This window comes from Pygoscelis adeliae, unplaced genomic scaffold (genome assembly GCF_000699105.1).
Source record: "Pygoscelis adeliae isolate BGI_AS28 unplaced genomic scaffold, ASM69910v1 Scaffold85, whole genome shotgun sequence".
NCBI classification, from domain to species: domain Eukaryota; kingdom Metazoa; phylum Chordata; class Aves; order Sphenisciformes; family Spheniscidae; genus Pygoscelis; species Pygoscelis adeliae.
Genome location: NW_008824900.1, coordinates 105,201 through 131,772, shown reverse-complemented (window position 1 = coordinate 131,772; position 26,572 = coordinate 105,201). Strand labels below are relative to the sequence as shown.

The 26,572-nt window shown below is 41.6% G+C and overlaps 1 protein-coding gene across 1 annotated transcript in view; it reads right to left on the bottom strand.

Moving 5' to 3' along the window:
* Positions 1 to 1,618: 1,618 nt before the first annotated feature.
* Positions 1,619 to 26,572, bottom strand: part of ADCY9 (adenylate cyclase 9) — a 93,267-nt gene continuing 68,313 nt past the window's right edge. The window contains exons 8-12 of the mRNA XM_009324793.1: positions 24,924 to 25,132; positions 16,811 to 16,970; positions 13,647 to 13,795; positions 10,589 to 10,630; positions 1,619 to 4,597 (exon numbers count right to left, since the gene is read on the bottom strand). Coding sequence (XP_009323068.1) covers positions 3,409 to 4,597; positions 10,589 to 10,630; positions 13,647 to 13,795; positions 16,811 to 16,970; positions 24,924 to 25,132 — 1,749 coding nt within the window. The 3' untranslated portion in view covers positions 1,619 to 3,408. The remainder of the gene's footprint in view (positions 4,598 to 10,588; positions 10,631 to 13,646; positions 13,796 to 16,810; positions 16,971 to 24,923; positions 25,133 to 26,572) is intronic.

Here is a 26,572-nt window from a genome sequence, read left to right as displayed (position 1 = left end):
GCGCAGCTTCTACCTGGCCAACTCCTCAACTTTTACGCCGTGTTCGAATTGTGCCGGCACTAACAGAACAAGCACAAAAGGTATTTTGATGCAATGAACTTTGATCAAGGCCTCCTGCAAGCACACACGTGTCACGGCTGCAGAGAGGAACGCAGAACCCCACAATGCCATTAAAAACGCCTCCAGAGTAATTTTTGCGAGTATTGGGACATTTTTTCAAAGGCGTAAAGGGAAGGTGTAAAGGTTCAGCTCCCACTGTTTTACAACAGAAAAATAGGTATCTCCTTGCTGCTTGTGCCTGGGAAAAAAATCTCACTATCCAAACCGTACGTTGAGAGCTCAGCTTCTTGATTTCATTACTACCCTGCATTAAAGAGAAGACTTAAAACCTCCGGAAGAAGACCTGCAGTCTCAGCTGTTGAATGCTTGCTGCTGTCCTGGTGGCAATAAGCAAACGGGGGTGCCACTAGTTACTCAACTTTTCACGACTGTTTTCCCAGCTTCAGAGTTAAGGCAGAGTAACGTCGCCGGCAGTTCCCAGGGCAGACAACAGCCCTTGATTTCAGAGTCCACTAATACTTCTGTCCTCAGTCATTTTATTTGCTTAGTGCCAACAAAAAAAGAGGCCCTGGTATTTTTTTTTTTTTTGTATTCTAATGTTACCAGAAAACCAACAATACGCCCGCAGCACCATACCGTGACAGCATGGGAGCGTTATTTACTTTATAGGCTGGAGGATGAGGCTTTTGTATTCTGCAGTGCATTGCTTGAACAACGAGAAGGAAGGCGCTCTGGGTCCGGGGCCCTACTCCAGCACCTTCTCCTTTCAGGTTTAATCACAGGGTGCAAACCTCTCACTGGATGCAGGGCTGTTGCTGGTGGAGTTTTAGTTATTGTGCAGTGTCTCACGCGAGAAAGAAGCCGGCGCGTCTCGACTGAACTCTGCCATTGCAAACAGCTGATCAATGAGAGAGAAATGCTGGGTTGAGTCGTCTATAAAATTGGGAGAAAGAAGTGAAAGGGAGAAAGGTTTGAACGACTTTGAGACACTAATATAACACTAGAAGGCATGTAAACAATTCTGGACACGTTAACTCCTCTACCATAAGAAAAGAAATACTGACACACGCTTAACTGAAATGAGAACCCTAAAAATGGTTTCAAGAATACATTCTTCGGATACAAGAGGTATTTGCAGAGTTATACTACCTGAAAGTTGGAAGTGCAACCCACTACAGGGAGGGGGGCAGAAGGGGACGAGTTTTCATCTACGGAGAAGGAAGGCTGCTGTAAAACTGTGCACTAATAAAAACTTTATATTGTTGCTCGTCGGGAATAGCCCCCAAACAGGCTACAGCATCTGTGGCGAAAGGGCACGGGGATGAGTATCCCCTATTTATTTTGTGTGCTGGCAGATTGAGCAAGTAAGATTAATTTTAAATAGCTTTCCTATCAAACGCAATTTAGACGCCTGGTATCAGCAGCTTTTGTGAGAACAGTGTGCAGAGTCTCGCTTAACTGACCGAGATCCAGAAATCTCACAGATTTGCATTTGACAAAGGCTTCAAGGGCTCCGTGCTGACCGTGGAGTGTAGATGGATCTCAAATAGCTGAATAGGAACTTCACAACGTATACATTTATTACTCAAACTCCAAAAATCACATAGGGAATAAAAAGAAGTTACCAACATATTCTCACTTTAGTTGAGATGGAAAGAAAGAATTAAACCCCACACCAATATGCAGACAGCACAGCATTGCACTTCACCAGCTCTTCCCTGGCTAACAAACTTATTTCGGGCATAAAAATCCTTTCATTTTATTTGGTGTCGCAAGGAGTTAGCTGAACTGGAACAGCTGCATAATTAGTATTATCCAAAGCGGGGCATCAAATGTAAGTGAAGGCGGTGATGGAAGCATGCAGAGGGCAAACTGGAATAGTCTAAGGCCCCCGTCCTGCGGTTCCCTCTGCGCAAGCAGGTTCCTGTGCTCCCGCAGGTCTCCAGTCCCAGGGACCCGCACAGAGTCATCTGCAGGACTGGGAAAGTATTGTGCTTCTCAGCTCACTAGAAAGGACATTTGTCCCTATTCCTGCTTTCAGTGGCATGCAGGGAGCACGCTCTTCTATTCCCTGCTGCAAAAGCACAGTGTGTGTGTGGGGAAAATCCTGAAAAATATTGTGCAGCACCATTGAATTCAGTACAGAGGGAAGCTGGGATACTCAATTGCATTTGGTGGCTTCGGAAGTTTCACCAGCTTTGAAACAAATATTGCCTAGGTAACATCCTCACAGTGGTTGGTAGTTCAAAGAGGCTGAAACACCATCTTATTACTCTTATTAAACCAATTAACAATTCGTCTCTCCCGATCCCTTCCGCACACGCACACAAAAACCCCCAAACATAAGAAAAACAGGAATAAAATAAATAAATAAATAAAGGCATTCCCAAAACATTTATTTCGCTTTTCTCTCTCTCTCAAATCAGACCAGCTTAGAGATACCAACTTCACCTACCTTCGCAAATTCAGCTAGGGTACGGAGCAACACGAAACTGCTTTAGACTCGCAAGACCTGAATTGTAACACTCTCGTGGTCACTCGTCTGCTTCTGGAAACCTGTCCTGAGAGCTGGTGAAGTCCGAACCCTTATTCCATTCCCACATATCAGTAACTCATTGGCTATACGGAAAAGAAGTGTATCCAAAGCACACAATGGCACATTAAGGTTGAAGAAAGCATTGGTAAAGGAGAATAAAACTACAGCAGTTGTTCAGCCTACTCTAACTAAATGTTGAGCCACTGCAGAACTCCTCCTCCAGCCCAACACAAAGTCAAATTGTGTCACCCCCTTGCCAAGACATTCTTTTGTGGTACGTTACTGGCACTTTATGTCAGTCTCATATGGTAGATACATGCACATTTGTCTGTGTGTTTACATACAAAAGGTCTGATAACAGTAAAACATTGTTCAGAGAGATATAAAAAACCCAAGGAGTTGCATTAGCCAAAAAAAGTGTTTTGTGAGAAACAACAATAAAAATGATATAACCACAGCTTTTCTTTTCTTTAAAATTAGATAAATACCCAAAGCTATGATTTCACTTGGGGCCTCTGTACCTTGACAGGGAGTCCAATGGAGTATATCTGAAGGCACTTAATATCCTCTACTCAGCTGTAAGATGGTTGCACAGGGAGCTGGGGAGCTTGGGATGTGATTTGGGGCATGGAGGAGAGAGATGGATGAAAACAAGCCCTGAAGTGCTGTGATCCACACAGCACCAGGGGCTGAAATGAAAACAAACGTACAACCCAGGTGTTGAGAAGGTCTCTCTTGAAAAAGAAAACTGCCAATTGCAAATGTCTTTGTGTTTCTATTGACAGAGCACTTCATGCAACTCTGACAGTGCATCATACACTCTTAGAGATATTTAGCTTTGTCAGTTCATTGACCTCCTCAGTTCCCGCTTCCTCACAGTCAGTCTTCTCCGCGGCTTTGCCAAACGTGCACCTCTCCTCTGCTCTCACCGCGTCTTTCTGGAGCTTCTTGGTGGAAGGAAGGATGTCCTTGGCTTCTGAGTTATCTGTGCCATGGGCTATCTTATCAGAATTCTGTACAGAAGGCACCAGGTTGGCAATCTCATCCGTCGGAGATCGCCCAATGCTGCCATCCACTTGAACCCGAATGTCTGGAGATATAGACAACTGGTGATGTGGCACAATCCCATTGTCCATGCATTTTGGGTAAAGGTAGGTCTTCATCTGACCTTTCCCCTTCACATTGACTGTCCCCCTATAGTCAAAGTCATACCCCATCTTGTTTAGGATGCGGTAGCTCTCCTCACTCACCTGTATACGACACTCGACGCCAGTGGTGTCCATTCTGCTAGCAATGTTCACAGTGTCACCCCAAATGTCATACAACAACTTGGTGGTGCCAATGACCCCAGCAGTGAGGGGGCCGTGGTTAAAGCCAATCCTAAGTTTAAAATTAAACCACAGCATGTTGTTGTTGAAGTCATCCACCACTCGCATCATTTCTTTGGCAAATTCAAAAAGGGTCTGCAAATGTCCATGGGGATGGTTGTTGTCCTGACACTGTGAGGTGTTCAGTCCTGAAGCGGCCATGTAGGTTGCCCCAATTGTTTTGATTTTCTCAATGCTGCTGTAATGCGGTTTGCTCAGCAGCTCATCAAAATCCCCAATCAACTCATTCAGGACTCTGTAGCACTCTTTGCCTCCTTCGTAGTTCTCTTCATAGAACTCGCTGAAGTTCACAATACTTGCAAAGATTACTCCGCCGCTGTCGTGGTTTTTGGAATAGCTCTGGGAAACCTTCAGCTGCTCAGCCACGTGGTACGGAATAATATTCCTCAGCAACCAGTCAGCTTGATCCCTCATGCTCTGAATTTTGGTGCGATGAAGATCAGCCTCCACATCTCCATGGTAGTGGAGGCGGTAACTGACCTCAAACTCTCGATTCAGAAACCAGACCAGGAGGAGCAGAAGGAAGGAAACCAAAATCACTTCCTGACCGATCAGGTCTGCTGGCCTCTTCGTGTCATTTGGCACTGAACTGTTGCATGGACTTTTTCTGGAGCTGGAAGCAGAAGAAAGGGAAGAACACAAAAGGCGCATTTAAAACCAGAGTTAGGGCTCTGCCATTTCTGCTCCGTAGTTAGAAATCCTGTTCTAGAAAAAAGTGTAGGAAGTGTACGTTTACATACTAAATTATAAAATAGGCTTCGATAAAGTTATCTGCTGTTAAGCATGCTAAAGAATTAATTTCATTCTTATACTCACGGAGTACTTCCTTAAAGGGATATCATCAGGTTCAGCAACACAGAAATTGCCCAGCCTTTACGGTAGTCCTATTTTAAGGACTTCACCAAGGAAACAGTTATCGCTACATCTAAATATATAACTAAAAGCACTACATGTAAATATGTAGCTAAATATGCTTAATAATGCCTGTGTGTGTTTAGATGTATGCGTGCACATGTATAACGGTATAGGCGGGGTGCGTGTGTAAGTTTTGTGGAATTTGTCTTTTTTGTACTACCTCCCATATTCAGAATCATCTGCTTTATATGCTCCTAGCACTTTTCCCTTGTCTCCTCATCAAAGACCAGTAGCTTTTGCAGTGTGCCTTTAATGTTAACACATGAAGGTTTCGGAAGAAGATAGCCCTGTTCAAGGCACTTCATGGAGAACTGCATGTCTCCCGCGTGAAAGCAGAAAATACGGAGCTCTGGGTTGACATCTTTTATACATTATAACCACTGACGCTTTTTATGGTGGAGACAGAAAGTTTCTCAAAGTGCCAAGATTAAAAAAAAAAAAAAAAGTCATGTCTCGCATAGATTGAGAGTAATATTTCAAATCCTTTTGACAATTTGTCGACTGCCTGTGCAGATTATGAAGCACTGATGGAAGATGCTTCCAGTGCCAAACCGCCCTTAACAAGGAGACATCTGCAGCCTACAACCTCAACTTTCTGGAGATGCAACGACACCGATTCAATCTGAGAAGACACCACCTATGCAATCCCAGAGACTAAGTCTAAACCCAGACAGATTGGCATGCAGTGATTTCTGGAGCCACTTCACTGCAATTTTTTCTATAAAATTATGCCAAAGCTTAAGATTTGATATGAGCAGACACATGCTGAAGTTTTTCAAGTTAAGAGATGGTTTGATAAGGGAAAGCATCACGTCAACCTTTCTCCTTGAAAAACAGAAAGGCAATCCGCATCTCGGTGTCTGTCTGTATTTCTCTTATGAAGGTACGTTAGCAAAAGAGATTAAAACTCAAAGCACAACTGCAGCAACAGCTCAAGAAGAGAAGACTAAATTTGTTTCTGTATTTCTAAGTTCAGTTTGTTTCTTTTATGTCCATGGGGGATATGCTTCCACTTCTGAAATCGAAGCAGACATTGTAACAATTGAGCTATGTTACAGACCCAGTTTCTTTTTCTGAATGTTCATTCTCAAATATTTGATTGACAGAAAAGCGTGATGAAGCAAAAACATAGCACAGTTGTGGAACAGATGAATGTGCACAATCTCTGAAAACATTTGTACCTGCTATGGCCTTTGTTTGTGTCTGTTAGCTCCTATCTCCTATAGGAGAAAAAATTTCCCCTAAGTAAAATATTTACAATAGAGAGTTTACAGGTTGAATTTCAGATTAAAGCTAAGACCGCATATTATGTTGGAAATCCCTCCTTTTGTTTTCAACCATAAATATAATTCTCCCAGGAGAAGTGAAGGTATATTCATTTTATTGGTTTGATATTAAAAAAAAACCACGAGGGAAGAATGAAAGGAGGAGATTACTCCCAACCCACAGAATAGGTCCCTACAATCAGGTTCCCATAATTGCTGGCGCGCTGCCGTACTGACTCCTTCCTTTCCCCCTTACAACTACTTTTCTCAACAGAACCTCTGTTAAGAACTTATTCATTTTCTCCCTAGAAAGGTAAGTCAGAGGCTAAGACAAACGCTGTTATTAATGACTAGAATGGTAACAATTCCTGAAATACAATCCTTGCTGCCTGTTTTGCAGGTGGCAGACTATCCTCCCAGTTCGATGGGCTATGAAACAAAATAAGGGGAGGACAAGTAAGAGAAGACCTTAGAGAATAAATAAGGCTGGAGAAGGTGAGGAGCGAATCTCGGTTAAGGAGCACGATTCAGGATCTTTTCGGAACAGTTCATTATTTTCCGTTATCTTGTGGGAAGAGATCTGCTAGAGGATCTGAGCAATGACATGTTACTCCTTTGAGAGTACGAGTTTGATCCAGATAATCTGCTCTAACATCAAACATCCCTGCCACAGGGATTTAAGTCATTAAAGGCTTTTTATTTACAGTTTATTGTACAAAATACTCCTCAAAGTACTTTAATTCCTCTTAAATGAATTAGGCAAGCACCACAAATTTTACGTTACAAAAAGTGGCTCGTGTTGAACGCAAGATCTGCCTTTTAAGAAAAACCTGCTGCCTCCCATTCACCACTCCTGAAGTACTGGCATCTGCGAGCTCTCAATCATCTCCTCAAGCGCTGGCCTGACCTTGTTTCCCACGTGGGCGTACAACCTTAGAGATCTGCATGTGAAATGAGTGACTCACTTGCAAGCTGACCTGATTTCATTAATAAGGTAATGGGTTAGTATCTCAAAAAAGAAGGTGCGGTATCTTTTCCACAGCAGGCGTTTTTGATCACGATGCGACTGCTGCAAGCATCAGTACAGAAAGCCACGATGCCAGCCTGAAGGAGGGAGCAATTACATCTTACTCATTTGGAAATCAAATTTCTGGCGTTGCAGCGATGAGGTTACAGGACCTACAGGACCATAAATCATCTTACACAGTCAGTTAGCAAAGAGGACCTGAAGCTACCCTTTAGAACAAAAAGAAAAAAACCCCACACACCTACAACAGAAAGGATCGCACACCCCCAAATCTTTTTGAGCTCTACTTTTTATGAGGTGCTGCAGCAGAAAACTAATTTTAAAAATCATTCAAATTGAAATCTTAAGCCGACAATGTTCCTTTAACTCAAACTGGTGAAGTGCTTCCTGGCACAGACGCCTAACTATTAACTTGGCATCTTCATCCAGGCTGTGTGTTGAATATGGAACAAGTGAGAGCTCCGGAGATAGAATCTCCTTTGGCTTGATCACAAATCATAAAGATAATGGCTTTCCACTTATAAAGATTTTTGGAAAGCCATTTTGCTTCTGAGCCAGTAACCTATGTTTGGATTTGGATATCTTGCACTATTTACAGAGGATGCATGCCTGCTAAATCTCAAAAAAAGAATGCAATGGCGGAACAGTGTGGAAAGGGGAAATCAAACAGCTGCTTTCGATGAAGAACATATAGTGGATGCATCTAAAAAACCCTCCTACCATCAAGCGATTTTAGGCTTCTACCTCAAGTGGCCTATCACTGTTCTGCTCGAGCAGTCACAAACTGGAAAATGATACACCCTACCTGCTCTGAGATAAGAAATGAATGAAAACGAGAAATATTCCCCGCTTAAAAGACAAAGTTGATGGTCGTACCTCTTTTGGGCTGAAGAACTGGTCTGTCCGGAAAACAAGGCAAACTCTTTATTTTGATTTATTGAGCACAGCGTGAACAACCCAGAGATGAACTTTGTGCTAAGACTTCATTACTATTACTCGTATCTCTCTTCCCATGCAACATTAATAATTATCTCAATTCTTGATCAAGAAAAAGGGAATAACCTCATTAAAGGCATGCAAAACAAATAAGTTTGTTTGGCCCTCTTAGAACACAGGAAAAGCTTTTGTGCTGACTGGGGTGAGCAAGGAACTTTATTTATTTATTTCAGCGAGAAAGGAACAGCAAAAAAGTTTGTTGGGATAAGGGAGTTTCAACTTTTTATTAGTCCATCCCCAGGCAAAAGGGGAAATTCTGTTTGCACAGAACTCTAGAACTGCGGTATTCAACAACGTACATTAAAAGAGCCCTGAAAAGAGAAGCCAAATTCTGTTGCAAATTAATGGTAGAAACAGAATAGGATTAACTCTCTTTTAACTCCCAACACATAGAAGCATTGTGTCAATTTCTAACTTTGGACCGCTTCGGAGCAGCGGAGCCTGGACCGTTAACAGAGATCACGCTGGACTGCCACAGTTCCTGCATTAAAGCAGAGACAGTGACCAGCTAACCTGACACAACTGCTGCCGCCGGGCAGGGAGGGCAGCCCTACGTGGCGTTAACACACGCACGACACACAGGCGGCTTTTCCCCAGCTGAAGGAATGACAGTCAGCGCGCAAATCTAGTACCTCTCGTAATAAAAACGTTAAAATGAAGTTTAGAAACGTTTAATGAGCCAGGCATTTTGGTCACTGCCTTATTTGGTGTTTAAATCACAAGCTAGGATTTGCAAAGCAGGCAGAGAGCGCTCCACGCCTGTTTGCAATAACATCTTCCGCATGCTTTGGTTTCTTACCCACTTTTGCCTTTATTTGTTCTGAGTTAGAAGTTATATTTATGGAAGAAAAATATTTGTATGCAAACAATGCTTGATAGCTGATTTTTTGCCAGATTTCTAATAAATGATGATGTAGAAATAGTCACTGAACGGAAGACTGGGTTGTCAATTATTTAAGGCAGAATGAATTATTTATTAGTGATTAGCAGCTGGTCAGGAGCCTGCTAAGCTGTTGTCAGCGCTGGGCAAGATGTGTTGCTCAGAATTACAAACAAAAGGTTTGGCAATTTCACAAACGAATAATAAACCACTAAGGATCCAAACTCAGGCTAATCCTAAGACATTACTTCCAGCGATCACCATGCTTTAATATTTCGTACACTGCCTTTTCAGCAAATTCCCTTCAGTGTTTTAGTTTACAAAAAAATCAAGCCACCTCCATTCTTTTGGCTTCAACTTTCCACTCTGGATTTAGTGAACTGGAAATCTGTTATGAAAATGAAGTTATCTTTCATGACTCAAAGCCATACAGAAAGGAAAACCCATGTTAAAAAAAAAAAACCAAACCAAAACCAACACTGTAGTAAGTGCTAACTTCTTGGTGAATAAATATCTAACATGAAAGCACAGTTACCATCTCTCTGTACTTAAAACCCGCAAGTTTTCTAAACTACCATAGCATTCAGGTAGATGACATTCTTTAAAAAGTAATTTTGTTTTGATACATACTCCCAGGAAAAGCAACATGCTCCTGAATACGCATTTGTTTAGATGAATCGGTGAGTCACATATTCACAGGGTCATTGGTTCAATCAAGTACAACATCGCCCCAGTATTGCTCCCAGACTTGTAATTGGCAAACACATACTTTTCTAATACCAAAGACCAATAAAAACACTTGAAAAATGGTACTGTAAAACTTGCAATAGAACCATGAGAAATTCAACGTGGAAATAATCAGAGTGAATCTTTAACATGTTCATTTATAAGGGGGTATTAATAACCCAGGAAAGGATTCTTGTTCGTTTGTTTAAAAGTCTGGGGGCTAAAATTTCATTTGCTCTCAATGATATGACTTGCTATTCTGCCCAAGTGAGCTCAGGGTGGCAGACAGCACCCCAGCCGTCACCGCCAGCATGTCTCCATCCCAGCGAAGGCAGCTGGCTTCACAGCCAGCTTTTTCAGCTGAAGCTCCTCTACCGCAGGGAATTCTCACCTGGCCTGCTGTGGATAGCATCCAGCTCAGCATGCTTCTGAATGGTGCAAATCAACCAGGGAAGTCAAATAAAGAGCTCATGATGTACAGACAATGCTTTAAAAACTGCTACTACTAGAAAAACAGATGCTATTTTATCTAGCTCCTCCATAGCTCTATTTCCTAGAAATCAAATTTAAAAAGAAAATGGCGTTACACAACTCAGTGACTGCAGCATTAGCTCTCTGATGATTTTTGGTCACACCCAAGTCCTCTGTAAAGGAAATTACGTACACAAGGAGCTTAAAACACAACTTGTTGAATTCCCAAGTGTGTTACTGTGGATGCAAAGTTTTGCTACATAAAATTGACTGAAAATGTTTCTGTCCCTAAACATAAAGATGGTAGTTCTATATAAAGCTTACCTAAAGTTCTGTGCCAAATCTAGATGAAAAGTTTCCACGGAGCTGAAATAAAAAAGCATTGATATCAGAAGGAAAGTTAAAGCGTTCTGCCAGAATTTCAGTTAGCATTTTAAACTTTTCTATTATGTAGACTGTAGGACCAATAATTGCATTGCATGCTTGATCAGCTTCAGACAAACTTTGAACGTGACTTATCTGCACTTTTTGCTTGGGAGAAGCAACCACAGTCAGACACAGAGATGCAAACACCTCTAAAGGGTAACCGATGATAACGCAGTCAAGATGATGCTTGGAACGGGTAATTGTTAAACAATCTGATCTTACCTTGGAAACATGGAAAAGCAATTTCAGAACTCTAAAACCCAGTTATGCCTTCATCTTATCTGACCACACAATACAAAGATTTAAAAAAAACCCAAAACCCACAAAAAACCCCCCCCCCCCAACAAAAAACCCTAAACAACTACAGGGCCTATTTTTGAAAATGCCATTACAGAAAATAAGGCAGTAGTTCAAGCAATTTTTGTGTTTACTTGCATTACAATTTCTCTACCGCAATCAAGTATTACAACTCTCAGGATTAGTTACTTTTGGAAAAAGAAGTAAAGAAATCTGCAGAATGAATTTGCCTGTGATGCATACAAAGCTACAATTACCACAGTGACAAAAAATATTATCCAGGCTAATGATGAGAAAGGAACAAAAAAGTTATTATTAACAAACAAAAGTTATGGGTCTCACTAATTCAGCCTGTATTACTTTTGTTCATGATCAGTTCTATAAGTCACTTTTTCAGATCTGCAGTTGAACAGCTCTGTATATTACTTTAAATACTTATTTTTAAAAGATGAAATAACAACATATTCCACGATTTCTGTACTTCACCCATTAATGGTCACCGCTATTCAAACCACAGGCGAAAATATGCTATCATTAGCAAAATTTCTTAAGAGAATGTTTCTTTAACATTCATACCACTCCTTTAGTAGTCAGCAAAAGCTGATGCTATGAACTGATACAATAGCAAGGTCTCCACCTCTCTGCTTGGGAACAGCCTTTCCCAGTCCCTTAATAAAGTTGAAATGCAGGGAAAATCCCAAGTTTTGTGTCTATCTTTCTGCACTAAATCTTAGTACAGAGCTTATGCACAAGCTGATTTACTATTCGCACGTATGATTTGTTCTAAAATTTTGTCTTTGAATAAGGAATTAGGAATTACAATTATGGCACCAAACCTTCTGATTTTCTTCTGCGACAAAATGCCTTCGACACGGATGCACAGAGAGGTCTGTTCAAACAATCACTCAAGGGAACTTCAATCACTATGACACCTTTTTCATGCTTTGGGCTTCACTGCCTGCCTTTGCACGAAGACTTTTGGTACTACAAATACACTGTATTACCATATTTTAAAAGGCTCTGCTGTGAACCAGCATCTAGTTATGCCACGCTAGCTCCATGCAGACACGCTAGCACACACGTAGCTGAATGAGCTGCAAGAACCCCTGCTTGGGGGCAACTGTGGAAGAGTAGCCAGGGGGTCAAGAAATGGCATCAAGGGTTTGCTCTTCACTAACTTCCCCGAGAAACCAAACCCAGGGCTAACTTCTCAGTGAAGCCGGTGGTTGGACAGCGAGTGTCAGCGTTACAAGGGAAGAAGCCAACGGGTGGAAAGTCAGCCTTCTTAAGGGGAGAGGGTCACTTAGCGTGCTGGAGGAGAGACGATGTTAGGTAAGCCGGACAACTAAAACCAAAGGGACAAATCAAAGATGAGAAAGGAGATGCATCCAGAATCTAAACACTACGTCCCTCCACTGAAGCTAGAAAGAACTGTTCTGCACTCCTTGCCCGAGTGCTCTGCAGAGAGACAAGAAAGGGATTTTTCTTTAGTCTAATATGATTTAGAAACCATTTGTCAGCTGACTCCAGTTCCAAGTTATTTTTTTCCAAGGAAAGACTTTCTTCCTACAATCCTTACAGCCACTTCCAAATTACAGTTGTGACCAGGTGTTGAGGGGAAACTTTTATTCTCCCTGCCTTTTTTTTTTTTTAATATAAATTAGATCAAGGTTAAAAGAGACCACTGAAGATACCTGAGGATGTGATTAAAAGCTAAATACACAAAACATGTATCTGCAAACTCTTTTTGGTCTGTTTGGGATTTTTTCATGTTTTACACCATACGATTCAGCAGGCCTCTGAGGAAGGGTAAAAGGAAGGGCTTTTGATAGGAACTAGAATAATCTAGGATAAGAAGCCCTTGCAAAGGCCACACTATGGTAAGAGTGCCAAAGGCTAAGATATTTCTTCAGTGACTGAGAAGTGCAAGTTGATTATAAAATTTTGACAATAGGAGTGGATGGCTGGAAGGACTCCCTCGACTCTCTTGGCAAGAAAACAGAAGGAGAATACTGCAAAACAAGTTCTCCTATGGGGAAAATTGCTTATCAGAGAAAAAACTGAAAAGCCTTAAGGTTATTGCACAGAAACTGCATTAACTTGATTCCTCTGGTTACTGCCTTGCAGCATCCTCTGAAAAGGCAGGAAAGTGAGAAAGGAAACAGGGTATTAGAATCCTATTAAATCTAAGCACCTGCCTTCCACAGTGGAAAACTCCTTGAGGAAGGTGGTGGAAGAAAGATACATGGTTCCTAAGGGCAAAAATAAATCCAGAGGGGTGTGGGGGAACAACTGGGCTCTCTGGCACACAAAATGCCTCAGAAATTTCTTAATAAAATAGATTTTCAAACAAACGGTGAAAGGCAATTCTATGGGTCTGATAAGTATAAGCGTGCCCTAGAAACACATCAGTTGAGGACAGAGTGTCATTTCAACACAGATTACAGAAAAGGGCCCCTCAGACATCGTCCCGAAATCCTTCCAAAAAAAAAAAAAAAAAAGCAGAACTCTTCCCAAATCAAATTATTAAGTTTGAGATGCTGGCGAAATTCATAGCAGATACTAAAATCCCATGCATTAGACCCTCACTTCACTGACAGAGAAAACCAAATTTGTTCGTCTAAAACATGGTCTGTGAGTGCTAAGGCGTGATGCTCACCTGTCTGGACACAAGGAGATGTAGAGCAGAATGAGAAGCACTGCTCCTACTACGGTTGCCAACAGAGATCTCATCCAGGAGCTAAGCTGGCAGAAGTTACAGTACTGCACAATGGTGATCAGAATCGCGCAACACATAAACATGGTGTACTGCAACAAAGAGAGAGAGCGTGAGTTAGCTTCTTCTTGCTGACTGGAGTCCTTCTGCACATAAATGCCAGCGTAAATTAAAGAATGTGTGATATGAAAGAGAAGGATCTAATTTCATCTGTATTATATGCACAGTAAGTAATCCCTCACAGTGTCTGTATCAGGAGACAGCACTTGAAGATGGAGGTCTTCCCTTCAAAGAGGAAGAAAACTTTTAGCACAGTTTGTCAGTAGTTTGTCACGATTTTCCTTAAATGGAGTTTTGTATTACTGCATTACACAACCATTACTTCAGTAACTTTTGATGCCTTCAGCTTACCTTTGCAAAAAGCTCAGTGCCTCTTCTTATTAGGAAAAAAAAAAACCCAACACACAAAAAAAAAAAACCCCAAAAAGATAAACATTCACGGTAACCTCCTCTCAATTGCTGGGGTTAGCCCCTGCCTGTTTTAAACTGAACGTCAAAACTCCACTGCATTGAAAACGTGGAACACATTCACCCTCAAAAACTTCACCCAACTGCCTACCTTTAAAAATGCTTTTTAGAGGACGTTATCGTACTGGCCAGCCGCAGGTGAATTCAAGTAAGAAAAAAATCTGGTTTGATAACAAAAGGCAGGTATCGGTCATTGTCAACTGATTCTCGGTAACACCACCGCTTGTGCCAATTTAAAAAGACAATTTTGGATTTTCTGTTCCAAATGCCCTATCTCAAAAATCTTTCCTTTTCCACATCTTTACTGGATAAAGAAAAGGAAAGGCAGGATGGATATATTGCCCAGAACGTCTTCAGTTCTCTGAGATACAATCTTACAGTGGTCAAAACCCTCAAGCTGACGCGCAAATTTTGGTTTTATCAAGAATATTCGTGACCATCCAAGCTAAAACAGTCTCCACAACTGCATTACGGAGTTCTGTTTTAGCTATATACTGCATTTTACAGTATCAAATGATCATTCTCTCCCTTTCTCATTTTAAATTTCCTTTACAGCTGAAGTGCATAGACTGCAGATTAGCAATACTGTAGCATAACAAATAAGCATGTGATTCAGAAGTAGACACAGTGTATGGGAAAAAACCTTACATAATTTACCATTTTTAAACCACAAGCACAGTTGTCATTTTTTTAAATGACTCAAGAACAGATAAAAGGAATTTCAGAAGTGTCCATAAAAAAACCATAATTTAAACTTACTTTTTTTCCCCCATTTCAGGTCTCCTAAAGTGGCAGAGCACTGGTTCTCACTCCAAGTGATGCCCCAGCATGAAGCCAGCCTATAGAGGGTCAGTAAGTGCTGTGTTTTACTATGTATGCATGGCTTTGGAAAGTTTTTTTTTTTCATTGCTGTTTTTGTTAATTTTGATTTTAATTATTTTATATCCAGGGAGGGTATAAAATGCTATGAATAAAAAAAAACTTCGCAAAACCATGTCATAGTAAAATATGACACTTACCTGACCCTCTATAGATTGACTCCATTTCCTAGAGCTCCATGGCTGTTGAAACACTGAGCACAAGACGAGTTGGGACATCTCTTGGAGAGTGAGCCAACAACCCCACGACTCTGGAGGACCTGCAAGAGGAAAGAAAGCAAAGTTCATTCTCAGTTTGGTGATGAACACCACCATCTTACTGCTGCTGCCTGAAGCATTGAGACTAACAACCTGATCTGAACAGGTGAGAATACACTAACAAAACACTTCTTCCAACATTATTTTTAAATGTTTGGAGAGATGATCAAGGATGGTGATGAATGGGATGATATAAAAATCAGTCGACAGATCTGAGAGATTTGAGGGTTTTCACCCCCCTTCAGGGTGAGGAAAACATTCCTACAATTAGTTTACTGGCAGTCATGAGGGAGGAAGACCATCATTAAACTGAAAAAAAAAAAAAAAAATCATAGCTTAAAAATAGTTAACTAAAATTCACAAAAGTTAAAAGCTGCAGAATGACTTTAAACATGGCACGTGAAAGAACATCAAATACACTCTTCTGTGACTGTGATAACCATGGAATAATGTATCTTTAAATCAGGAAGGACCAAAAAACATCTGGTCCTCACATTCCCACAGAACAAACACTTCCCAAAACCCAGTGATAAACTGTAATAGGAAGAAAGAAGAGGATCTGGTCGTTACCTATGCCCAGGGCCCTGAAATAGCAAGAGATTTGTGAAACAGAATTCCCTGAAGATCCTGGAAAGGAAGGATTGTACACTGTGCTACCTAAGAGAAACTTGCAGAGAAACAAACTGTCATCTCTGGTTCCAGTTCATTTTATTCACAAACAGTTTTTAAGCATTGATTTTATGCTACAGTTAGCCTTTAAATTAAACTATTCCTCCCCCTCCTCGACATTTAACCCCTTGTTCCCCCCTTCCGAATGTTTTTATTAAAGGAGACACCAAATCCCCTGTGGACCTTTCTGTGGCTGGGCTAAATATGCCAATTTCTTTCCATTCCTTTTCAGAAGACAGCTATTACATTCCTTTAACCATTCCCGCAGCCCCTGCACGGTAATCATTTCTATGTACTGAGAGCTCTCTCCTTTGAGTTTCTCCATCTAACTCTGCAAAGAAAAAACATCCACTGCTAATACTGTTCTCGCTGTTGAGACTCACTAATGTGCATGCAAAGTTTTTAAGTATACACAGCATCTCTGACGACAAACTCTAAATCAAAACCAGAATGAACGCAATGAAAAGTCTGAGATACACTACTTGCACTATCCAGCAGAAGTGTTTGGTCTAAGAAAAAAAAAAAGTATGTATGTAGGTAGGCATTCACAGGTATCCCTCTCCTCTTTTGTGTGAGAGTTTTCAAATAAGCAAGTGTCTGTATTTACATAACAAACTAGGCATTTCATCATACACAAAAGCCCTATCCCTTCCCTCTAAGGGATCTGTATCAAACAGATGTAAAGCACGAGGGAGGTGAAGGAAGACGGCAGGCAAGCAACAAGCTTTGTTAGATCCAAAACGTCAGATTACGAAACAGAGTTCGACAACTTACATGTATATTTGTTTCAAAATCAGAGGTGAAGTGTGAAAAAACTGCAAGAGCTGGGAGAGAAACCAGGATTGCACCAAAAAAATGTCGAGGCAGCCAGCCAGATATCACCTCCAGGAGACGCTTGGTGCAAGTCATCACCTCCTCCAGAAAGAACGCCATTCTGGAACCAATGGAATCACAGATCGAGGCATTAGTTTCAGTGCATCACTTCATACATCTCATTTACCTGTAATAATACAACTTTGAACTCTTCATTTAGACTGTATGAGCAATCACAGCACATTACACACCATAGCACCTGTTGGTAATTTCAGGAAATAATCCACCTTTGCTGAAAGATGACTGGTGGTTTGCTCTGGCAAGGGGTCTCAGCAAAGGGAGGGAGAGCAAGTGGGACGGTGGGCTTTGAGAAAACAAACCGAAATCCAAATTTCACTTACTTGGAAGGTAAGCGTAGGAAAGACTTCTCTCCATTCATAAATATTTAGCCTTAAAGCAGGTGGGGAGAGGGGAAGCTTTTACAAGTTAAAAAAATTACTTAAAATAACACCAGAAATGTTTGAAAAGCAGGGCTGTGTACCCTGCTAACAGATCAGTCACCCAGAGGCCGTGCAAATCCATGCCGTCTTAACATTATGCGGCAATCAAAACCAGTTCTCCCAGTTACAACCACCCCGCCAGAAGTTCCTGTCTGCAGTCAGACCCCGTTCCCTCTCATTAGGGAAGAGGAAGAAGAGTGTGGGCTGAGAGCTGGCACCCTCGGCAGGCAGCAGAGCCTGAGAAGCAGTTGCGACGAGCACCGCGGAGGCCAGCTGGCAGCTGACACGCTCCTCCGCTCGCCTGTTGGTATCTATCATCGCAACCCAGTTGGCTCCGCACAAGGCATGCGGGAAGGAACGGTTCTTGCCTCAAGCTGCTGATAAAACGACGGCCCAAACCTGTGAAGTGCTGAAGGAGCCAACTGGAAGAGCTCTGGAGAGCAGCTTAACGGAGATACTTCTTAAGTGAGAGCATTTCTAATTGTTAAAATGAATAAGCAAAGGTAAAAGGATGCTTAATGCTCAAGGACATTGCACAGAAAACTATTATTTATCTACAGAAACAAATCCTCGGGACAACTTGCTTCTTAAAGCTCAAAACCATTAGTCACTCTAGAAGAATTGCAACTGCTGTTCAAGTTTCTAATTATTTTTATGAAGACATGAAGAGGTAACGTAGTGCAGTTAGCTTCGTTCAAAGCCATTTCGTTGTGGACGTATGCAATTATCAGAATCGGTCTGGGCAGGTAGTTCTGCTATTGTTGTAACAGTGGACCACAGCAGAGCCCAAACAGCAAATAATTACTATTTTTTTTGAACAGAGATGCTCACAGCTAAAAAAAAAAAGTATAAATACAACATACACTAACTATGAAGTTCACAATCTCCAAAGTTACACAAATTATTCCATATTACCTACATCTTTTAAAAGCGAAAAGCTATCCATTGATTTTTTTTAACACTGTTGTCTAAAATACAAGGCATTATGCTGGATAAAAGCCTGCTACAAAACAGGATAAATTTTAAGTTCTTTATGTGAATTTGACACTTATTCCACACCTTTAAATATGTATTGTTTATGAATGATATTTTAATTCTCTGGCCTAGACTTCTGTGAATTTTGCAACCTCAAGCATTTTTTGAAGCTTCAAGAGCTCTTCTCTAATTTAATATATTAAAATCTGGAAATTATACTTAAATACATAGAAAAAGATTAATTTGGGGTAACAGGATGGAAGACGCTGTAATACATCAGGACCCCACGAGAGGGTGCTCACAGATTTGTTAGTTCCTAGTTTAATGGACTTCCATTTATACCAAAAATTATAGCTATGGTCCATCATAAAAAAGAATTTCCAACAAAGCACAGAAATTAAAAAAGTGTATATAAAGCAAAATAAAAATTAAAAATTAAAAAAAGTCTCTAGTGTAAGAATTGGGTTTTCTGAAGTGTTACATACTGTTGCCTCTAACATCAACGACAGAACTATCCCTGTCTTCAGTGGCAGCCAAGTTAGCCCAGTATCGAGTACTTCTGAAAATGCCACCCAAGTTCATGCCTCTAAAAATAAAGTTCAATTCTCCCAAAGCCTACGAATTAGGATTAACATTTACAAGGCTGAACTGTGAGAAAGGAAACCGAACCGGGCTCCAACCCAGAGCGCTCCCCGGGGCTAAACTACATCCCCGCGCTCCCCCGCGGCAGCCGGGTGGAGAGCCAGGAGAAGCCAGTCTCTCCGAAGGCAGATCAGCGACACCTCTGCCCACGCTCTGCGTGATCTGCCGTGTCGCTCCCATGTAGGCTGGCACAGAAACCAGCTCTGCGGCATGCAAAGCATGGCAGATACCCAGTGCAGCTCATGTCTCTCACCCCAACCCACACAACAGGGACTCCATGGTGCAGAAAGCTCTTTTAATTTTTTTTTTTTTTCTTTTTTTTGCCAAGCCTCCATGCCAGGACAAATTCTTGTGGGAACTATAGCAACAAATCCATCAGCGAACCCGATCGGTTAATCCTGTGATGAGGACACTTCTTTATTTAGGCAGCTGCGTGTTTCAAAAAAGCCAGTGCAAATTCCAGGACAACGCCACATTTCTCGTGATAATGTTTACCTTCTTGCATTGATTTCCGCCCCCCCCCGGTCCGGTATTTATCGCAATGCTCTGCACTCTGGAATTAAAATGATTGAAATCTCATCCTTCACAAAACAGTGAAAGCCTGTGAATACAGCACAACCCTCCCATCGCAGGAAGAAGTGCATTAAATCCAGACAGCAATGAGAGCTGCAGACAGATTTAATGGCTACAGGGCAGTATCAGTAAATAATGCAGTGTCAGTGGGTAGCTCAACAGGGCTTAAATGCTAAAGCATCCAAGATGTTTACACAAGCTGGAGTTCAAATTAGTAACTTTGACATAAATGATTAATGGGTAATGGAGAATGTTACCATCATTTCTGTATTTACTGGCAGTTTAAAATCAATTCCCATAGTTCAAATCAAAAGCTTTTGGCATAGCAGCAATTTGGTGGGATATTAAATACCAAAGTCACAGATGTTGGAAATAAATAAGGGCAAACAGAATACATTGTTTTCCCTTGCATCAATACTCTCTATCAGTCATGTCGTTAACAGAACCGGTTCATTAGGCTCTAGTTGCAGAAAACAATTTCTGTTCCTGCTCATGAGGAATTTAGGAAGACCCAACGGGTCGGCCACAGGGTCTCAGCTGTGGACAGACCGTGGGTGTTCAGCAAGCCCTGGGAAGGTGAAGTACCAGGCAAAGGGCAGTTTTGCTTAGTCAGACAACAGCAGTTTCCCATTCCACTGTTTTGACTGTAGAACTGAACCTTCTTTCTTCATCCAGAAAACATCTTTTTGCCCTCTAGAAAGGTACTTCTGAGTTTACGAAGCAACTTATCAAGTGCTCCCACCTCTCACTCTTTTGAACAGGGCTGAAATATCCGCTATTCTGGCCTCCTGTCTTCACTCAGAAGGCGTCACTGAAGGATGCCATCAAAAGCAACACATTTTTTTTTAAACAAACTTATTTATAACAAGTTTTACTCGAGAACAAGAACTAGATGTCAAAAGCATCTAGTTAACAAAAATCCTGTATTTACAGCTAAAATAGCAGGCCTTTTACCTGTATTCCTGCAGAAGCACTCCTAAGAATCCCAAGTGAAATCTCTCACACTGTTATATGTTCAATGACATTGCCCAGGGTATTTTTATAAAATAGCAGGACTTTAGGACCTCTTACACTTCAATTGAACTCATGAAAAGCCGAAGTAGTCACATTTCAAGTGGGCAGAAGGACATTCTTTGCACTACATCTACAGAACAGGAGATGACAATCTTCCACAACGGCGCTTACAAACGAAGCACCATTTTTTGCGTGCAGCTTTATACAATTAATTTTAGAGTGGCACTTGTGATAACAGTGGGATCCTCATCTATAGGTACTCCAATAATTTATTATTAGACACTTCAGAGGAATCAAAACATCCTTCCCCCTTGTAAGCCTTGCTCCGTGAGGACTTCTGCTCTTCTAGAACTTAGAAGTTTTAACTCGTTTCTCATTGTACAGGCAGCGATAGCGCTCTCCTCTCCCACTCCTGCGGCTGGACTGAAGGTCGTAGCCACAAGAGCTGTAGCGAGTACTTCCTAGGCCGAGTCCTGGATTCAATTAAAAGTCAGACTGATTTAAAGGCAGGGTGTTTCACATCACGATAATGAAAATACAATGAGAATCTTAGGCAAGAATCTTCTGGTCCTAAAATAATCCCTTTTCCTGAAATTCTGGGATTGTGCCCAGCATTGTAGTCCAATCTCCTCCCTTAAGATATCTCGGTGGTATTCTGTGATTGTCATTTGGGATGACATTTCTGCACAGGAAGTTCTGCACTGTTTCTGTGCATAACGCGTGGTCAGAGCGAGCAGTCCTCGCTTTGAAGGGGATTTGAAGAGGAAAAAGACGATTTTCTTCTTTCTGCTCAAGGGAACTGTACAGAAGTGCGTGCCTCAGGTTGTGGAGACCGGAGTGGCCCAAAAGCGTATTTTATGTATTTACTATAAAGTATTATAAATTCAAAACAAAAAAAGCCCTCCAAGCCAAACCAGATACCTTTTCCTACAAAAGTCCCCCCCAAATATGCCAGTGCCACTACATTTAAAACTGAAAACCTACCAGAAAACTTCTGAGATTTTCATCTACAAAGACTGCTCTTTTTTGGTGTATAGTGTGAGGCTATTTTCAAGAAGGTACCCTGGGTGAGATCTACTCAGATCTGAGATGATCCTGTTTTGCACTTTAAGAGATTTACTGAAGTGTTGCCTTAGATGCAATGATCAGAGGTAAGCCAAGTACAAATTATACCTCATTAGAAGAGGAAAGATCACGAATGTGAGCCCACGGTAGCAAGTTCCTGAGAATCAATTGCTTGTAACTGTGGAGTAAATAACCAGGTGATTGGCAGACACTTCCCTCCCACCAAAAGAAAGGAGCAACACATCTCTCAGTTGCACGACAGGGGCTCCAGTAGCAAGGGATACCTGGGGACTTGATTCCTACGTCCCTACTCCTCAACTGCCAGTTTGACAGAGGGCAGGGAAGGGCAGCAATCGCTTCTCTCATCCAGCGATTCCCAAACTAACCATGAGAATTTGTGGGGTCTTGAGATTCACGGTCATCTTGACTCCAATGAATGCAGCAAGTGCTAGCGACCACCAAGCACCTGCACCCGTAGTAGCTGTGCAGGAATTGCAATATTCCCTGCATGCCCAAACCTCCTCTGAGGGCCTGTTCGGATAAAGACAGTCCTGCATGCTGGCAGTACAGAGCTTACCAAAAATCTGTTATTACCACGCCAGGTGGGACTATGTGAGTTTTGATGGCTGGCTACAAGTGTTCTCCACAAAGTGAGATGTTTCTCAACCTGTTTTCAAATCAGAACTAAGCACAAAAGAATGATTAATACTAAAAAATACATGCTGCTAAGACTTAGGAGTCATCCTGAAACACTTGCTTTTTAAATCTCCCCAACTTTAAATGAGGCATCCAAGCCATCTTAGAAAGTAAAATTTGGGCTTTAAGCCAATATAGTCTCATGAAAGTATTAGAAATGTCAGTGGCAAAACCAAATAGTGTTAAGAAAATATTATAAAGCCACTTAAACTCACCTCGGTAATGGCCCAGGCTCACTACCAGAAAGCACAGCTCTCAATATAGTGCTGCAATGAAGCTAAACCTCTGTACAGCTGTACACGGATCAGAAAGACAAAACCACTTTGCAAATTCTTAACTGTATAGATAGCGTATTGAAAACAACAGTTTTCCTTCTCCTTAAGAAATCTATAAACCACCAATTACAGAACAGGACTGAAATAAAACCTTATGTACCTACATACAACAATTTCTAAGATAACAGCAATATTTTTTTAATAAATGTACAAAATAAGAAAAAGGCAAATGCAATGTAGCATCGGAAAAACAAGTGGGAACAATAATGAACTTAAAAATACTAAAATAGAGTATTTTTATAAGGTACCTGCAAGGTGAATGAACACAAATTTTCTCCAAACCTATCTGGAGAGCAGAAACCATCTCTTCTGCAAAGCGGTGGTTGAGTTGTTCAGAGCTGAACAAATTCAAGGATACAATGCCATGGCCACCAAACCCAGACTACCTGCTCACTGCTGCCTTCCTACTTTCCTGCCTGGTGCGATGAAAGAGCTGCCTGGGCACATTAAACTGACAAAAAAACCTTCCCCCCCACCCAAGCGAGAGTACAGAAACTGTTCTGCAAAGGGGAAAATGCATTTCTGGTGCCAGAGAGAGGACAGAGCAACAGTTAATCCAGTTGAGGACGCCCTGGAATGACAGTCCTACCCATTCAACCATCTCCCAGTGCAGGTCTTAACACCTGAATTTCTAGATTTTCTAAAAACTCCAGAACTACAGTAATATTCAAATTGCAGCAATCAAATACACCTGCTAAGAAATACTATCCTTAAAAGCATTTCCACTGTTCATAAATTACATCTCTTTACTCCTAAATGCCAGCTTTCACGCAAATACACTTGCATACATTTATATGCACACTGAGTTACAAGCTTGCTTCAGTGACTAAAGTACTAAATTTAGTATTTTTTACCTTGACCCTGAAAAGTCAAAATAAGACTGCAAACTGCAATCTCTTGTTTCTTTTGAAACAACAGCAGAATTGCTTCTAACTTGTAATTACAAAAGCATTTTAACTTACACACACCTGATAGATTTGCAGAGCTACAGGTGAGGACACACGTTTCCACACACCACCCTTATAACACGCTCTTGTGTCGGAAGGAAGTGCAGTGAAAACGGGGGATGAGGAGGGCAGAATAAACTCGCTCTCACAAATATAGACAAACAAACAACTTCTTATTGGGTCTATCCTCTGGGTTAATAACAGGTTACACGTGGTATCTGTATATATCAGACAACACACCCAGGAGAGCAGGAGCTTTACTGAATGCGTGTACTACTGCAGTCTTCTACACTTGAATGTGCTAGTAACTCCAGCGTGCCTAGGGGAAACCCCACGTTACGTAGGAACCGCACAGTAACCACTCGCCAACTCGTTACAAATGCCGGGGTAAGGCCCACAAGTGTCCTAGAAGTCCAGAACACACATCCTCTGGGTGACTGGGTACAAATCAGGAATGAGGAGCCACTGTTAAATATCAGGTATCTGCAGCCAAGCCTCGCCTCCAAGGGCACAGGAGAGGCTGAGGTGCAGGGGTTGCAGGGACACATTTAAGAATTCAGGGACTGGGGATTCTTTGCTGTGGGCCGCGAAGAGGCAGTGTGGGGGCTGGCACTGCCGAGCACAGTCCTGCAAAGCCACCCTTTCTGCAGAGACAAGCTAGCACCCATTCCCTTCTCAAGCAGCAGCTGACTGTCACGCAGCCCAGGACTCAGGGGAAATGCTGAACTCCAATTATGTGTCAAACAGAGAAAACACAAACTATTTGAATATTAAACCCATGAGACTTGAAATAGAGATCATTAAGATAACTAGTTCTGTACAGATGCAATGTGACTTGCAATTTTTTTTAATTTTTTTTTTTTTGAGAAAGAGGACTGCTCTTTGCATTTCTGATAAATTATTTCAGCTTCAACACCAGAATGGAATACTTTTATCTAGGAATTTAAAGGTGGGGATTTTTTTTTTTTTGAAGGACAGATAAAAGTTTTCTGTTTGAATTCCCTCACTCTGATGGCCCTGTGAGGGGAGAAGATATCCAGTTGCATGTGGCACCCCAAGGAACAATAAGCAGGGGCAGGCATGGCGTGCAGATTCTGTTTCCTTAAGTGGCCTCTGTCAGAGTCACCTTTCTCTCCTCCAATTTCTGTAGCTAGACCTCTCTTTGCACAAGATCTGCCGCAAGCCTTCTTGGCTTCACTAACACTGTACTCCAAATATTACACACCATCCAAGCGAGTTCCTGGGATGCTGTCAAACAAAATGTTCCCAAGCCAGGCACCATTTCAGTTCTCGCTGCTATTTCAAGACTTTCTTACGCTTTATTTACCTAATTGAGATGACAAGGGACAGCACTTCTAGCAGGATGGCGACGATGAACACCACGACTGCTGCAGGTGGTGGAGGGGATGCGACCATCCCGTGTTTCAGGAAACACGTGATAGAGAGTATGAGGAAGACTGTGGTGGAGAGGAACACATCCAGGAGTGAGCTGAAGGTAGCGCTGGCAAATGTCTTCACTGGAGCATTCTTTATAACCTGTGTGGAATACAGGGATTGAGAGAAGGGATGAAAATGAATAAATGCTGTTTTGCTGAATTCAACTGTACCATAAACAGCAGCTCACAAAAAACAAATAAAGGAATACAGAACTTTTTGCCACTTCATTAATCCAGCATAAGTACTGTTTTGAAACAAGAAACAGAAGCGGTAGTTCAATGGCTACCACAGTTCCCTGAGAATAAGTCTGTGTTGAAAAAAGCACTGGCAGCACAGCCCCTGGGTCTGGGGTGATTTTTACCAAATATTCTGATACAGAAATAAACCATATGAAAATTGCCTAGTCTATGCAAAGTAACATAAAAACCATAATTACTAGCAGATAAAGCTATAAGAAGTTTTCTTCGAGGATTTTCATCTAAAATAATAATAGATTTTACAATAAACCTTTTAGCTCCAATGGTTCCTTAAGAAAACCCTCCCAACACCGCTGTACAGAAACAGTTACTTGCCTGTGGAAGAGTTCACATCCTCCTTTCAGACCAGAGTAAAAGCAGCAATCGGGACGCTGTGTAATCTGAATTGATCAGAGCCCAGGACACCAAGTTCTGTTCTTCTGTAACCCCTTACCCCACATTCCCACCCCGTCTTGTCCTGGCCCCGGTGCTTGTGCAGCTGTGCTGTGTGCTACTTTGGCCAGTCCAGCTGAAAACTAGATTATGAGCTCCACATCCTGGCTTACTCGGATAAGCCCAGTCTTATGAGTGTTTATATCTGCCCAAGGGACCACAGAAAGCAAGTTCCGAAGAAAAACAAAAAGTATGGTATCAATACCACCATGAAGTAGCCCAGTTTGAGTACTCCGGTTTAATTTGGAAATTTCTTTTGCTCCTCAGAACACTATCTGCAACTCAGCAATATTGGGAAATGAACTCGTTCCTCATTTGTACCCCTCTGCAACCTAATAAATTCAGCTAGCATCATTTCAGTGCCCAAATTACCTTTTAATCTGAACTGTAGCAGAATCCTGTCAGTCCACACAGAAAGTCACATAAATTGAATTAAGGAAAGCAGCACTGTATCCTAAAGTGACAGCGTTAAGGATGCCCTAACAGTGTTAAGTAGTGCCTTAATTTCCAAACAAGAACAGGCTAAGCAAGCTCTTGGGAAGCGGAGCCGCTCACAGAGAACGATCACAAACTGGGCATGCAGCTGGCACTGTGTAATTAGAGGTGAATTCAGTGGTGTTGGAAGTTACTTTCAGCAACAGTTTACTGCAAGGCAATTAAAGAAGCAGCAGTGCTGACAAATCATTTCACCCTCCAAGAGAAGATTTTGTTGTTGTTGTTGTTTTGGATCAGTACCATGCTAATACTAAGGCTTTAACAGGTTTTTGCCCCAATGCTGCAGACTTACTATTAGAGAGTGAAGATTCCCATTTCTAGGGAGGTTTACATAATAATTTTCAAATTAATAGCT